This window comes from Pseudoliparis swirei, chromosome 1 (genome assembly GCF_029220125.1).
Source record: "Pseudoliparis swirei isolate HS2019 ecotype Mariana Trench chromosome 1, NWPU_hadal_v1, whole genome shotgun sequence".
In the NCBI taxonomy this organism is placed as follows: domain Eukaryota; kingdom Metazoa; phylum Chordata; class Actinopteri; order Perciformes; family Liparidae; genus Pseudoliparis; species Pseudoliparis swirei.
Genome location: NC_079388.1, coordinates 11012086 through 11028930, shown reverse-complemented (window position 1 = coordinate 11028930; position 16845 = coordinate 11012086). Strand labels below are relative to the sequence as shown.

The 16845-nt window shown below is 41.1% G+C and overlaps 1 protein-coding gene across 1 annotated transcript in view; it reads right to left on the bottom strand.

The window, feature by feature from the left end:
• The window catches only part of gabbr2 (gamma-aminobutyric acid (GABA) B receptor, 2), a 156629-nt gene that overhangs the window by 11207 nt on the left and 128577 nt on the right, over positions 1-16845 (bottom strand). The window contains exons 14-16 of the mRNA XM_056417837.1: positions 2217-2327; positions 813-1037; positions 323-505 (exon numbers count right to left, since the gene is read on the bottom strand). Coding sequence (XP_056273812.1) covers positions 323-505; positions 813-1037; positions 2217-2327 — 519 coding nt within the window. The remainder of the gene's footprint in view (positions 1-322; positions 506-812; positions 1038-2216; positions 2328-16845) is intronic.

Here is a 16845-nt window from a genome sequence, read left to right as displayed (position 1 = left end):
TGTAAATGAAGATTTAAAGGAAATTAATCAAGAGAAGAGAGACGGTATAGTGTGGCCAGCTGAGAGACAACCCCATCTCTCTCAAAGTTGTGTTCTTTTTGCAGCTTTTCAAGTTCAATGGAGTTCAATTCTTGAATTATTTTTCCTTCTCTCGTATAATTTGTGCTCAATTACTGTTTCTTTAATTACATTTAAAAGCTTCTTCTTATCCAGCTGTTGCTTTAAAACCCCTGTCACCTACTGCACCGTCATCTTATCTTATGAAACAACAATTACTGTAAATAAAACAGTACAACATGCATGTGTATTCATCAGGTCAGACCTCTGTTATCTTCATGCGGAGGCGGTGGTTATCAGTTTGCAGCCCGTCCAGTCGCGACGTGTTGGCCTGGTTGACGCTGGTGACGGAGGTGGAGGTCTTGGAGTCTTCCTTCTTCTGGTTCTGGGTGAACTGTAACCTGCGGTTCTGGGTGGCTGCGTCTGGGTTGGTCCTCATGGTGATCAACTGGGAGAGGGGTGTTGGGTATTAGTCAGAGCTGCACTTAATTATGGAAGTTTGGCATTCTTAAAGAAATGTTACTTTCTTGATTCTTGTTGTTCTGAGTTTGTGCTCAAGGTTGAATTAACTTATTGTCGGTCGCTTTGGATGAAAGTGTCTGCTAAAGGACATGTAATGGAATAAAATCACGACGGCAAAGAAAGCTACACATTAATGTTCACGCTGCATTCTTAGGATACATGTTTTAGTTATCACACACACACACACACACAGACAGACACACACACACACACACACATACACACACACTGACCTTGGGAACAAAGACCAGACAGAGCGTGATGGTGCTGCAAAAGATGATCACGAGCGCCACAATGCAGAACTGGACGTTGGGCTGGTCCCTTGTGAGAAAAGACACTGCAGCACCGATGATGCACATGATGCCCACGTTGTAAACACTCATGCCAATGTATTTGCTGTCATTGAGAGCCGGGATGCTCACGTTCCTCGTCTCCCATGCCAAGAAACAGCCAAATAACTGTTGGAGAGGGGAGAAAGAGAGGAATAATTGTTTCGTTGTTTTGAATAAAACCTGTTTGAGAGAAGGTTAAACAGACTTAATAAAATAACGTCAGGCAGTATCTCTGGGACAATGCAACATAGTTAGTCAACAGTTGTGGTTAATGTATTCAGTTTTTTACTCAAGAAAATAAAACGTTGTATCCATCCTCATGTTTTGTGTTGTACACTGCTCTTTATTATTCATAAATGGAGTGCTGAGAATGAAGGAAGTTTTTATTGAACTTAGCATTAAGAAACACATAAAAAGTCTCCAAAAACGAAGCCAAGTCCATATGCTACATTTCTCAAAAATGAGGAGAATAATCTTCAGAACATCTTTCTGAAGCAGCCTTTGGTTTCATGCTTGAGTATTGAGAGTGTTTGTCTCGTTGCAGCAGCAGCAGCCTGCTGAATGATTCACTGTGTGCCGTGTAAATTGGCCGGCCTGCTTATCCTAAAGTCTAAATGAGAGTTAGCGGAATGAAAAGCAGCAGACTTACAGGAGCAGTCGTCAAGGATTAGTGGATCTCAGATGTGTGAGCATGTGTGTGTCCGTGCGTGTGTGTGTGTGTGTGTGTGTGAAGGCAGGGTTGACCCGAGCCTTAATGTCTCTTTTTGCTACGCTCTCTCTCCCCAAGCCTCATACAGATATCTATACAGCAATATACTCTATATACATTTGACTTGATTTTACAGGATTGGTACGAGTGGTATCTATCTCCCTTCTCATCTTCTTTTTTGCCAGCTGAATTCCAAACAAACAACCAGTTAATGATCAAGTGCAGTTTTATATGAGCTTGGACCCTGAATCACACTTGATTGGATAACTTCATGTAACCGCTCCTGAGTTTTTGTCGCGTTATCAAAAAGACGTTAATGTTTTACAGGACGAGTAAAAAGAAGGACGTTGGTGTGAAAATTCTCACGTATAACGAGATACAAAAATAATAAATCTACACAGGAATACAGGATTACGACTCTATGTCTTCAAAGTAGATCCTCAAGGTTACATTCTGACACACATTTCAGAAATAGTGTAAAATAAAAAACATCAAGCGTCATTCTTGCACACTTGTAAGGCTGTTGGGACTCAGTAGATACATCAATACAAGTGTGTGTTTATGTGTGTGATGAAATGTCGACCCTTTCCTCTCACCATCAGCAGTCCCTTGTAGGCGTAAACGATGCCCAGCCAAATGGTCATGTGGGTGTTCTCACAGTGCTCCAAGAAGGGACGGATGGCTATGTCTCGGCCTTGGGGGTCCGCCTGTCGACAACACAAACACATAGAGAAGAGGAGCAGTTGGTACAAGCCTCCAAAAAGACAGATGAACAAAAGAGTGCAAAATGTAATAAAACAGACGGAGAAAACCAGTAAACCAGCTGTAAAAAGAAAACTGCTGCCGGTCAGTATGACGGGTGACAGCAATCAAACATCCTGGTGTGTCATCGAACTGCTTCCCATCATGGCCACTGAGTGGCTTCTCCAAAGTTGGCCGAAGTTAAATTAATCCATGCTCAGGACACTAATGGGCACGGCTAATGAAGCTTATTCATTAATGGGATTTACACCTCCTCTTGTCATTCTCCTCTCTTTCACACTCTCTCTCCATCCTGCCCCAGTTTCTATTATTTCTTTGGCTTTCTTTTCATTTCCACTGTCTTTCAGAGCAGGTGGTGACACATCTGACTTACGGGGAAAATTAGCACCTGAGGTGAATATTAATGCGCTGAAACATGTCTCTTCTCCTCTCGCTTTCTCACTCTGTTAGGCAGAGCTTTACAAAGCTTTTAATAAGAGCATTAGTTTGCCCTGCATGGATTCATCTGAGACCACACCGATATACTAACGATGAGGCACCTGGGGCAAGGCTAGGCATAATGCCATGCTGCTCGCTAGGTGTGTGTGTGTCAGTGTGTGTGCGTGTGTCTTCAGGCTTATTTACAGTAAGAGATATCTAACGGCTCAGCAGATGGTGCTTGGGTGTATTTGTGTACACACATCTACATCATAGTCTTTGATTAGCAGTAATTCAGCTCACGAGCAAAACACTTTAAGGAAGAAAGAAATTATACTAAAATGTGAACATTGTTTTATCAATCACTCCTAACACAAACTACACCGAGAGTGCATTTTGTTAAACGTGTCATGGATGAATGCCCTTAACACATAATAAACACACACCTACACATCCACATCCCTCTTTGGCTGCAAAATCCACTTCCACTAGTCATTTTGACCCTAATATTCTCCATTTAGCTCCCATTAATGGAAATTGCAGTCATTCATGCTTTCCTCTATGACCTTCAAGGATTTAAGTTAGTGGTTCTCTATAGAATGATCACTTAAAATGGTAAATTGGTGCTTAAAAAGCTGCAGGGATTCACCTAATAGGGATGAATAGAAAAGCGCCAAAAACATATCATTTCTGGATATCTTTGAAGTGTTATAGTACAGTTTTCCAGCTTTAATTCCCATGCATCTGCCTTGGAAATGTAACTTTCAAACAGCGTTCCTCATCCTGCTCGCCTTTGCTGTCTTTTGCTTTCAACATTCAAACCCTCAAAGGATTACGTATGTAGTTACACATCACACACCGCAACGACAACGTGGCAGGCGGAGCCTCCGACAACTCAGATATAGATTCAACTTTTCCACCATCTGCCGAAGATCTTCAAAACCTCTGATGTCTCAAAAAAGAAACACATTAAAAAGTGAGGATCGCTTCGGTGGCAGTGAGTCCACACACTTTGTCAAAGCACTCATATAACTGTGTGACTCATGTCACTCATATCCGACTCGATCATTGGAATATTGTTTACTTGATGGTGAAGGACAGGTAGAGCAACGTGGAGCAGCAGATGACGCAGAGGCTTTTTAAATATTTCACAAGGAACCACAATTAGTTGAAAGAGTATAGAAAATGGACCCTGAGACTGATGCATGCTATTTTTTTTTATCATACAGCTACGGGTAATTTCTTCAACAACAATTTTTTATTATTTTTTTTATCATGAGTTCTGCATAAAATGCCCTTGTTAGGCAAAGTTCCTGTGCAGGAGCCCATGGCATGAATCATATCTCGTCACAGGAAGTGATCAAGTTTTATATGATATTCCAAATACAGAAACTAATTCTGCAAACTGCTGCTCACTCCTGACTGTCGTAGTGTGGAAGATGAGGCTGTACCCACACAGGCCTCCCTCCTTTACCTTCCATACCTTTATGAGAGAAGAGACTGAAGCACTTTTTTAACATGGACTACAGCATTGCTGAGTTCAGCTGTCGGTTCAGGTGATAACTTTGTTCACACTTGGTCAGACATCATGTTAATTGTGAGTTTGCATTTGCATCCAAAGAACATCTCAGCTCTTTTCCACTGAACGGCTTTACCACATCATCTGCACCGTCATCATTTATGTATATTTATGTTTTTGGCTGAGCAATCTGTTGTTCAAACAACAATGCTTCGAGGAGTCACACTTGTTGCAAATCATTTTGTTCATTTAATGTGAGAGGCACATTCTGCATCAGTGCTCTTTGCAAAGTCGCAGTTCCTTGTGTCAGTAACAACCAAATGATAAGACAAAATGAGATATAATGCTTATTAGGCTCGGGACTCTATCGCAGCAGAGCAGACAGCGCCGCTTGGAGGGAAGCTGTCTGGGGAGTTGCCAGGCAACAGGGCTGTAGGCAGCAGGCAGTCCCAAAGCGCTGCTGATGGCGGCAAAAGTAGCGGTTCACTGTCATTTTTCACAGCATTAGCTTTCTAAAGGGATCACTCTGGGAGGGCACAGTACAGGCAGATTGTCTATCGAGCTAGATAAGGCGATGCAAGGCGCGAAGAAGGTAAGAGGGAGAATGGGATGGAGAGAATACAGGACCAAGAAGTATGGATGGAAAGATGGTAGTTGACAGAAATGGAGTAATACAGGGATCGCAGGATAGATGGAAGAAAGGTACAGATGACGGCATGGAGAGCTAAGATAAATGCTGGCAATCATGTTTCTTTAAAGAGATAAGGAAAGAAGAACATTTCAAGTAAAGAGATCGTTGGAGAGCAGAGGAACATGAGTACATCAGGAAGACCTAAGAAAAGGTGGAGAAATGGAGGTAAAGCTGAGGGACAAACTGACTGTAAATTGCCACTGTCTGACTATTTATATGTTTTTCTATTAAAATGTCTGTTCAGAGAAACAAACTCTGTGGTTTCCAAATATGGGGCAGAAAAAAATAATTAGTTTTTTCTTCTTTATTCTTCTGGTTTAAGCCCATTTATTCACTGGATTTATGTACTAAAATCTCCGAGCTTGTGACATGAATGCACTGGTGAAAAAGCCACAAAAAACACTGAGCAAGCTGGCTCCTTAAAAGTCAAATCAAAATGTACATTATCCTATTGACAATGTTTATGTTTGACCAGTTTGTCTCCAAGTGTGATACTTTGATACTGTAACAAACGTTTGACAGTTATAAGCAATTGACTGAAAAAAACAAGACTATCGATTGTCATGCCTAAAAGGAATCGCTCAGTGAATACTTTCATTCTTTTTCCACGTGCCGTCAAAAGGCATAAATGAAAAAACACACAAAAAAACAACAAAGACAGCCAGATGGAGCATTGTTGTTCTGACTCCATAATCACAACTGCCGCGGTTGTTTCTGGATATGGATCTCACTCCTACTATGTGATGGCCTCTGGTCTGATGGAGAGCAGGAAGAGATGGACCAACCAGTGAGGGAGGAAGTAGAGAGCTCCCTCATTGTCACCTGCAGCTACTTCACACAAGAGGTGTGTGTGAGTGTGTGTGTGTGTGTGTGTGTGTGTGTGTGCGTGACAGACAGACAAAATATGTCCCTGTGGGAGTCAACGTTTCCATTGCGTGAGCACACACACACGTAATGTGACTGGAACGGTTTGTGTGTTAGTGCGCATGTAATGTATGAGCTATCTGACAGGAACATACTGGCAATTACAACAGAGGAGTTTCCACCTTGGTGAAAGAACGAGAGAACGAACAAGTGAGATATAGAGAGAGAGATAGAGAAAGAGAGATGGCCGACAAAAGATATGTGTTTTGGGTGGAGCTTTAGCCTTTGTGGCAGCATTCTATGTTGTAGTATTTCATGACTGTGATGAAAAAGTATGGAAGGAAAGCCACTGAGGATATCGCAGTGAGCAAATATGGAAATCATTTAAAAAAGGTTTTAAATTAATTTTTGTCCTCAAGGATGATCATAAAAGATTTTTCATAAAAGCATGCAATCAAATGATTGTAATGCGATTACTCTAGTCTAGGGATTAAATAATTTACGTTGATGAACTCAGAGGCTATTTCCCTTTTAAACTCTTTTCAGAGCAGCAATGTCTTGTCTTGTTTAACAAATAATAATAGTAAAACCAGATTTTCTGATTGGTGATGGGTGGGGCTTTGAATGTCAGGGGACCAGCCCCGCCAACTGTTCCCCTGGGCACAAAGACAGGGAGAGAAACCCTGACACAGTGCTGTGGGGTAGAGCTTTCACACACACACAAACACATCATCCTGTGTGGCACCAACTGGTTTCATACGTGCAAATACAGAAATTTTTTCAATTAGTCGTAGGTCATTCTCCGCCTGAGGGTGATTTATTAGGACTGTAAGAGTTTGGGATAAATGTCATATCACAAAACATATTATGTGTTGAAAGTGGTTTTCGAAGAGACCCAATAAATACCGCAGTTAATCAAATGTAATCTTAGTGTTTTAGTCTCGAGGACTGAGGAAAGACGGAGAAGCTACAGCATGATTTCAGAGAAATGTTACAAAGAGCGAGGTATTTAAAGTATGAATGAGGGGATGTAGAAAAGCCAGGATGAGAGATTTCAAGAGTGGCAGGGGGAGAAAATGAAACAAAGAGCACGGAGGGCAAAGAGACGGGAAGATGAAAGGCAACGTTATGACAGAAAATTGTAGGAAATCATTTGAAAAGCCGCCAGCAGAGTTTTCACAAGCCTGCCATGAAGTAGTGGCCTTTAGACAAGCAAATAGGAGAAGTGCATGGTGGGTGATTTGCTCAGCTGGTTGGACAGGGATGTTGATGCCAGTAATGGCAAAAGGGAGTTCACGCCCACTCTGAAGATATTCTCTGATAGGCTCCTCATGATGTAACAACTAATGTAAATGCACAGCCACAACCCAGACCACCTAAGACAACAGCCCTAACTGCTTCATCCTAACCAAACCTCATTCCCTCTTAATTATGAATAGAGTTGCCTGACTCACACGACTATAATTGTTGTATTTTTATATTTTAAAAAATGCAACCAATACTCTCCTTAAATTCATATTCTTCCTACTTGTCCTATGTTGCCTGCAGCCAACAGGTCTTTGTCACCGTCTGGTTAAACATCGCTGTTAGTAACAACGCTATAGCCAAAATGTTGCTTTTTAGCTTTAAAACACAGAAAATGAATGGAAAAAGCCAACAGTGCAAACAGAGAGTACAATGTGCCAAAACCTATGTAACACTTAACTTTGAAGTTCCCTACTTTAGCAATAGTATATATAAACATGTAATACATGGTTATCATGGAGCTGTACACAGATATAAGTGTTTACTAATGTATTTCTCAGCGACTATAACCCATAATCCGAGGCTGATACATTTATAATGAACAATGAGAATAAAGTAGAACATACTTTTTTATAGAAGATATACTTATTTACAGATATTGTACATTATTAAACATTTAAAATGTCATTATATATGTGTCTAACCAGTTGTAGAAATAATTATGGTCAAGGAACTACAGAGCAAGTATCAACTGACTTTTTCATCATTCTCGCACACCGTGTAATAAATAGTTTAATGATGTTCAAAACCAGTGCTGCCTCCCCACTGAGGTGATGAGATTATTAAAGGACCTTTTCCGTGTTTCTGATGTGTGTGCAATAACAGTAAAGCACCTGATTCACTTAATGAGGCTCACAACTTGAAGATCAGATGACGGACATCGGATGATGCACAGCAGCAACCGATCAGGGTTGAAAGAAAATAAATGGTGTGCCTCATTAAAATCAGAAAACAACAACTTTCCAAGGAGGCTAACATTGTTCATCTTGTGTTTGGCTTTCTGAAGTTTGCCCCTTTCCCCTCAAAGTCTTCTCACATGACTAGTTGTATAATAAAAATGCTACAGGACGGGTTTCCTCTTGTTAAATGGACCCTTTGAAGCTATTTATTGATTTATTTAAAGCTAATTTCTATTTGATTACATGGGAACATTGCTTGCATTTAAGTATTGCTCGCTCTACTCATTACACAACATAAGAGGTTTGGAGATGTTATGATAACATAGGAGGAAGACACTTTGTATATTGTGATGTCCAGGGAAAACAATGCATCTCCAAATATGGGGGTTTCTTTTTTCAGATAAAGTGTTTATCACGAGTTGCAAAAACTCTTCCACAAAAACCCATCGAAATTAAAAAAACATTCAATATCACTAAAGAAAGAATGAGGCCGTTTTTCACAATATTGAGATACTTAATTTTCACACAATAGCAAATGTTGCTAAATCAAAAGAATAATAGACCTACATCTAGGGAATATGCACATTTATATTAGTGTAATACTAAGGCTAATATGGCCTTGTGATTTCCCCTTTTCTACTTAAAAAAAAAAGTTGTACAGCACTGTGAGGAGAGTTTACCTCATAAAGACCCTTAAAATGTGGCACATCCACTGGTATAAAGAAACTAAAATAAGAGGAAGTAAAGGAAAAAAGCAAGTAAAGGTAGTAAGAAGTGAGGGAGGGTGTGAGAGAAGGAGCCGGGGGAGAGAGTGAGGGAGGGTGAGGGTGGTGTGCCCCCGGCCGGGGCTGTGCTGGGGGGTCATGATGCCACTGGCACTCTGAGCCATGTCTCTGCCATCCCTCTTCACAGTGAACACCATCTAACTCTATGTATGTATGTGTGTATGTATGTATGTATGTATGTATGTATGTGTGTGTGTGTGTGTGGTTGTGCGTGAGAGAGCTTGTGTGTGGTGTCCTAGTCACACCGGATGGGTGACCAGGATGTTCCACCCCAGTGCATCTTCACAGATATTATTCTGGTTCGCTTAAGAGAGACAAAATGAGGCGAATGGAAAGAAAAACGACAACAGAGATAAGATGGAAAAAACACACAAAATGTAAGAAATTAAACATAATCACACTGTTCTCAGATCCACACAGACGCACACACACTCCCGAACTGTTCAATCTTTTATCTTCATTAAACTACATGATTCACATCTCGCCATACAGTTTCCATCCCTGTTAAGAGTCTCCTCCCCCTCCTCTTCTCTTCCCCACTAATGATGATAAAATTATGTCTTTACTTTAATGTGTATGTCTGCATTTAAATATTTCTGCTCCCTTGCTTGCTTGAGCATCCAGCCCTCTTTCTTCATTTTTCCCCCACAAGCCTGTAATCCCATTTGAGGACTAATCCTGTTGATAGCACCATGTCCCAGTGACCTTCTAACCACCACTGAACCACATTGGCAGTAACATGATGACATTGTGAAAGGATTTTTTTTTATGTTACGGCCCTCTCTGCAAGGAACTGACACAATAATGTTTTGACAAAAGACTGATCATTTGTTCTTTCTGATAACTGGCTGACCTGGAAATAAACTGCAGCTTCATGAAGGAAACAGCTGGCAGGTCACTTTTCTCATTGTATTCACTGATTCACTGACATGCACAGGGGTCCATAATTCGGAACTATTACATTGACTTGGAGGTGTCAGCATTAGGGACGGGTATCGTTTGGGGTTTTTCCGATACCTGTGCTAAACCGGTAATTTTAAAACGATACCAGTACCTGAACCGATACTTTAAAAAAAAATCACAAAACGATGAGTGACAATGACGACATTAAAAACCTCTTCGGCCATATTCCCAGTAAAAGCCGTTCTCATGGAGCACGGGCTCACGCAGACAGTCAAACACGGTGCATGCCTCCGCTTTCAAAGTTAAATGATAGGCTATCGTAACCTGCTCACAGGGCGGAGTTACCAGAGAAATTCAAAATAATAGATTTTTTCAATTTTAATCGGCTTAGGCACCGAAAGGAAGCACCAAAATGTGCGTTGCGTTTCGGTCCGGGTGGCACCGGTTGTATAGGTTTTCAGTACCCAACCCGAGTCAGCATACATGTCAAGTCTCTTGCTTTACCCAAAAAAAAACAAATTAGGGCCCGTAGCCCTCTCTTGAATCTCATGAATCATCACACATGAATCAGATGAGATGTGTAATCCCAGTGTCCTGCGGAGTGCTTGATTGACTGCGCTCCTGCCAGAGATGTCAGGAGAGGTGGTCCCCACACTGGTGGGCAGGAAGTAGTACTAAAGTCATTTTCATTGGCCAGTTTTCAACAATAAGACGGGTTTCTCTTGCAATGCAAGAGCAATCAGTCAAAGATCTGAAAAAATTAGAAGCGAGTAAAACTGTACAAGAACACAACTTCAAAGGAAGTCCTTTCATAGTACGGGGAGAGGAAAGCACACAAAAGACGCAAACATACATTTATTTGAAATCTGATAGATAAACACACACATGCTGACACTTAGACAGAAGATAAGTGCTCGAAAACAGACTTACTCACTCACGTGTGCAGTCTCACAAAATTACAGTAATATGGAGCATACAATACATTTCAATTAAATATTCATAACAGTGACACACACACACACACACACACACACGGAGCTGCCTTAAGTGATTTATTCAAAGCTAAACGCGTCATTAGCGTAAGCGGCTAACCCTGAACATTGGGCTCATTAGAATATGCAGATAATGTGCTGCAGCCTGACACGACACTCGATTGCAAGCTCAGGCTTTTACTATCATGGACTCCAGCTGCTTTTATAGGTGTTTTAAAAAAAAACGTACCTCCCTGTCAAAACGCTAGCTCTCATCAAAGCTCCCATCTGCACACGGTGTAGCTGAGGGCTGAATGCTGGGTGGGGCTGCCTCATGTCATTGGAGCCACAGTTGCAGAGGAGGTGGTTGTATCATTGTGGAAGTCTGCCAAGTGCTGGGGGACCAGGTATGTGTATTGGGAGGTAGAAATGCCAGAGAAGTGTGAATACTCTTATTAATATCGGTATACTATACAGGACTGTCTCAGAAAATTAGAATATTGTGATAAAGTTCTTTATTTTCTGTAATGCAATTAAAAAAACAAAAATGTCATGCATTCTGGATTCATTACAAATCAACTGAAATATTGCAAGCCTTTTATTCTTTTAATATTGCTGATTATGGCTTACAGCTTAAGAAAACTCTAAAATCCTATCTCATAAAATTTGAATATTTCCTCAGACCAAGTTAAAAAAAAGATTTATAACAGCAAAACAAAATCAAACATTTGAAAATGTGTTTCCAGGTGTTTCGAGTTAATTAGACGATTCAAGTGATTTGTTTAATACCCTACTAGTATACTTTTTCATGATATTCTAATATTTAGAGATAGGATATTTGAGTTTTCTTAAGCTGTAAACCATAATCAGCAATATTAAAAGAATAAAAGGCTTGCAATATTTCAGTTGATTTGTAATGAATCCAGAATGCATGACATTTTTGTTTTTTTAATTGCATTACAGAAAATAAAGAACTTTATCACAATATTCTAATTTTCTGAGACAGTCCTGTATATACACTTTACTTTTAGAGATATCCCAATATCCTTTATGTGCACCCAATACGATTGCTGATGAGCCGATAGATTGTTTTTGTTGTCATTTTGGTTTGTTACAGCAATTGGAAAACAAGACTCCACTAAGATCCTTTTACTTTATTATAGTCATCTATATAGGTTATTTACAGATACATACACTATTAAATTAATTGGGAAATAAATATTGTATTTTGAATTATGTATAATAAGCTGTTTATGGTTGGGGAGTTAAATTTGTCATCATCACCTCTCCTTTGTTGATTTCTTATTGCTCTGATAACACCGTCTTTACTTACGTTCCGAACGACAGTTTACAAGGTCGAACACATGATAACGTTATAATTGACCTTCGCCCCATATACTGTACGCTTTACTGAGTAGATCATCAGAATTGTTGACTAGAAAACATTAATGACAGGCTCCTAATCACGTATTTTGAATGAGTATCGTCCGATAACGATTGGCAGTCAAACTAAATGTGTAACAGTTTTATTTCTCTGCCGAACTGTAGGCGGGATCAAATACGGACACTTACACCACTGTACATGGCTAAGCAGCGACATGATACATATTTATGGCTTTGCCTCGTCCAAATATGCAGCCAGAGGCTTCAGGAAAAAATGTACAACAATTTCTTGAATAAAAAAACTACAGACTGAAATGTTGCTGGAAACCACACAGCAGGGAGGATCCAGTCCACACACACACACACACACTCTATGACACCTGGGTGCCATTATTTACCTGAAGGACCATATCCAGGATTCGTAGCTGTGAAGAAGCTCATAAATCCTGGTTGACTCGGTGACAAATGGAAAGCACCAACATGCGTGGATATCAGATATGACAAGTTACTCTCACCCTTCACCTCACCCTTAGGTACTTACTCCTATTCTTTCTCTATCGTTCTCCTTCATTTTCCTTCAAGCGATCGCAGCTCCCTTTCTCCAGTGCTTTAAAAGAAGCCGGAGTGGTTGATGAATCCAAATCTATCTACAGTTGGACGGATGAACCCACAGTGTCCCTCTAAATCAACACTCCCAGAGATTAGTGGAAGTGCTTTTCCAAAGAGAGGAGTGACACAAAAGCAGCACATATTTGACACTACATTGTTCAACACACACACACACACACACACACACGCTTCGGGAGGTTCCTAGCTGAGTGAAATGACACACCTCTGTGCCCTCTGCCACAAAATGGCATTGATCTAATATTAATGGAAAATTTCCGATATAGGATGTACTCCAGTTTCTGATTGCAGGGCTAAGGGTTACATTCACTGATGACCTTTTCCTTCTTCTTATTTCATCGTTTCACTTGTGACACCCAAATTCAACTCATTCTTATCCCCTTTTCCCCTCAAGGCGGTAATTTCCAATTTGGTTCAATACCAGAACGGCCTTCGGTGACACTGCCCTTTATTGCGAACCAGTCAGCGTAATTATGGACCGCGATACACAGAAATACAAGCCCAGAATCATTATGTCAGTAATAACTTTCATTTGACCTGCTTCACTACATTTCCCATCATCCTTTTTCAAACAAATGGATGCCAGAAACTGACTTTAGTGCCAAGAAATAATTTCCATTGTTCTCTATTCATTATCTCTGCCTGCATGTTTACACTGTCTGATACAAGAACATCCTATTATATCACATACTATCATCCTCAGGAAATTACCGGAAATTATCTGCCATGTTAAACATTAATTGAACAGGCAGACCTACTGTATTTAAACCCGCCACAAGCAAGTGCAATATGTTCACAGAATTAATTAATTTGCTTACACATACTTCCTGCTCCAGAACCTAATAACATCCAATGCAACCGATTCAACACAATAAAAATTCAGACTCTAAATGATGATCTATTTCAGCCCTGTGAATATTAATTTGTCATACTCTTTCTGCAGAGGGACGAAAGGCATATTTCCCTGTTATAAAAAGCAGCAACATTATTCCCTGGGAACATGCTGGTGATCATGATATTTGATTATTTTGCATGTGGATAGCAATAATAATCTCTGTACTTCCAGTAGAGGGAAACCACACTATCCTCTTTTGAGGAGCCTGTCTTGCTGTGTCCCTGTCTCTCCCTTTGTCCCAGCAATTCAAGAGTATTAATTGAGTCCATCGAGGCCTTAAGTTGCCATGAGCCCTGTGTTGTGGTCGCTTAATTGGCTCTGTTATTCACAAATGAACCACAGTGCACTGTACTGTGTTAGTGTTAGAGGCCTCTGAGTACTGCTTTCCCAAGGGAGGAGATGGCAATATTTATACTATATACTATTCTATATACTATATATATATATACTATTTTACTTACTTTAAGCATATGGTATGTAGTGTGTCTATGATTGTAACTGTCACTTGTAGAGAGCACATCAACTTTTCTTCTTCGTTAGATTACGATCCGCCCTATTTCTCTACTTTCACTCTCCGCCATTATCATCCATCTCATTGTGTATCTCACTCCCCTCTTATCCACAGCCTCTATCTTTTATTATGTTACATTTAGTTGTTTCATCCACCTCTTCTATCCCACTTATTAAACAAATTGACTTGTTACGATGGATTTTTTCTGCAGTGGCAGCTTCATGAGCTTAAGTGTGTGGACGCTAATAATAGATCCTCTCTCCTTCACAGACCTCTGTCAGCTGGCCTCAGCTACACGACTCAGGTATTTGGAGAACTACAACAAGTGTCCAATTACTGTCCATGTCTTTGCTGGAATAAGTTATATTATCTCAACACGAGTGAAGTGACCAACCTCATGTCAACCCTCGTCTGGTCCCTTGCGTCAATAAAAGGTCTCTCGGCAGATGGAATGACATTAAATCTAATGTAATTATTCAACCTCCCTGGCAGTTTTCTGTTGTTTCAAGGTTTGTGTTCTCTTTCTCATCATGTACCTCCATCATTTTATTTGTTTGTCTCTTTCTCCACATTCTCCACATTATTTTCCACCTCATGCTCTTTCAGTGACTCCATCTCCAATAATTGTAGTCTCCCCTAAATCATTCTACTCTCATTTCTCCTCAGTTGGCTACATGTTTCGCCAGTTGCCTTTGCTTTGCATCTTTTGCTCCTTAATACACGGTCGTGTTTCACTTCCTCCTCGAAGTCATCCTCTCTGCATTCTTTCTATTCTCCGGTCTCAAGCAATTGCCTGCTGGGTCCGGCCCCTCGCTCGACCTTAGGGAGAGGCCTAATGATGCAGAAATGCAGCAGTGCTCTGCAGGAGCTCCATGATGCGCTGTGAGAGCAGGAAGGAAGCACACACACACTCATACAAACACAAATGTAGGCACACATACAAACATGCACATTCAGGCGCAGCTGCAAAGGCGCAATTGCAAATGTATTCCCAAATGCCCATTCGCACGTGTCAGGGGCTAGCAGTGACAAGAGCGTGGCCGGTGTGGCACACTGAGGCCAGGGAGGAGAGAGTTATAAGATAGGAGCATCAATGGCAGCCTGCAGGAGCTGACACAATGAGTTCAACGCCATTGGCTTAATATGACAGCCTCGCCAACACCTCGCAGTCTCTCCATGAAAGACACACAAACACACGTCCAAACAAGCATGGGTGAGTCAGACACTCCCAGGGGCATCTCTCCACCTAGCTAGAGCTTGGCTCTGACAAACACAACACCTTATGGTTGGCTATTGGTGCCCAAGGAGGGACAGCAACACAGGCAACATCCACATTCCATCCCTGTACTATCTCGAACAGCACACACAGCCCAATGTCTTAATTAACTTGATATTAAACACAATAGAATATATATATATATATACACTACCGCAGGCACGTGCACAGACATTTTGGGGGGCAGGTGCTCAAACCAAAAAAAAGGGCACCCAATGCCAAAAAAAAATTCTGACAGAGTTGAAGCATAAGCTTCAATACACTGATGATGCTGTCCTCAACCTGCGTTTCCTCTGGTAGCATCAGACCGCTAGCTTACATTTTCTTTATGAATAAAGATGAATTATTATATAGCAACAACAGTACAAGCATTCTGATTGGTCGTCATGCCAGCCACGTATTGCCCTCCTCGCTGGTCTGATACAGATCCGTATTGCCCTCTTACGTCATTTTCAAAATGAGCGATATTGATAGACATCAACAGCCAAGAGCAGTGGTCCTCAAACTAAGGCCCACGGGCCGGATACGGCCCGCCTCCACATTTTGCCCGGTCCTCTGAACAAGAGAGGCCTTATGATTTTTTTTTCAGTCTGGCCACGCAAATCCTAGACTAGCCCCTGTTGAATAGAACAGAATAAGAATTCTCTCTCTCTCTTCTCTCTCTTCTCTTCTCTCTATTCTCTAAACATAACTAACATCAGTAAACAGCTGGACGAGGCTTTGAAATCACGGAGTTTTTGTTTGTTTATTTTTTTAGGAACCGTCGGACCAGTTGTGACGTCATGTTTTCAGCAGTGCTAATGTTGTGGTTGATTTATCACAAAACAACGTTAGGGGACAAACACCGTCATGACCTGTGTGTCTGGCGCTGCGGGTCAGAGAAGGAGGTGCGCCCGTTCGGTGGCGGGAGGAGCACTGCGCGGAGGAGGAAGTGGAGGAGGGAGGGAGAGGAGGGGGGGGGGGCTCGTGAGCGCCGCGGAGCGGGTCTAGGCGAAATTCTCACAAGAACTCAAATAAATGCCCCGTCGGATATTAAAACACATTTGGGGGGGACTTGATGACAGAAAGAGTAACTTTTATTCTTAAATACGGATGAATAAAAAAAATGTGTCTCCAGCAAAAAGGGCACTTTACTCATCCAGGGCAAAGGGGCTGGTGCTTGAGCACCACTAGGGCTCTATCTGTGCACGTGCCTGCACTACCGTTCAAAAGTTTGGGGTCACTTAGAAATGTCTTTATTCTTCAAAGAAAAGCACTGTTTTTTCAATAAAGATAACATTAATCAAAAATACACACTATACATTGTTAATGTGGTAAATGACTATTCTAGGTGGAAACGTCTGGTTTCTAATGAAATATCTCCATAGGTGTATAGAGGCCCATTTCCATCAACTATCACTCCAGTGTTCTAATGGTA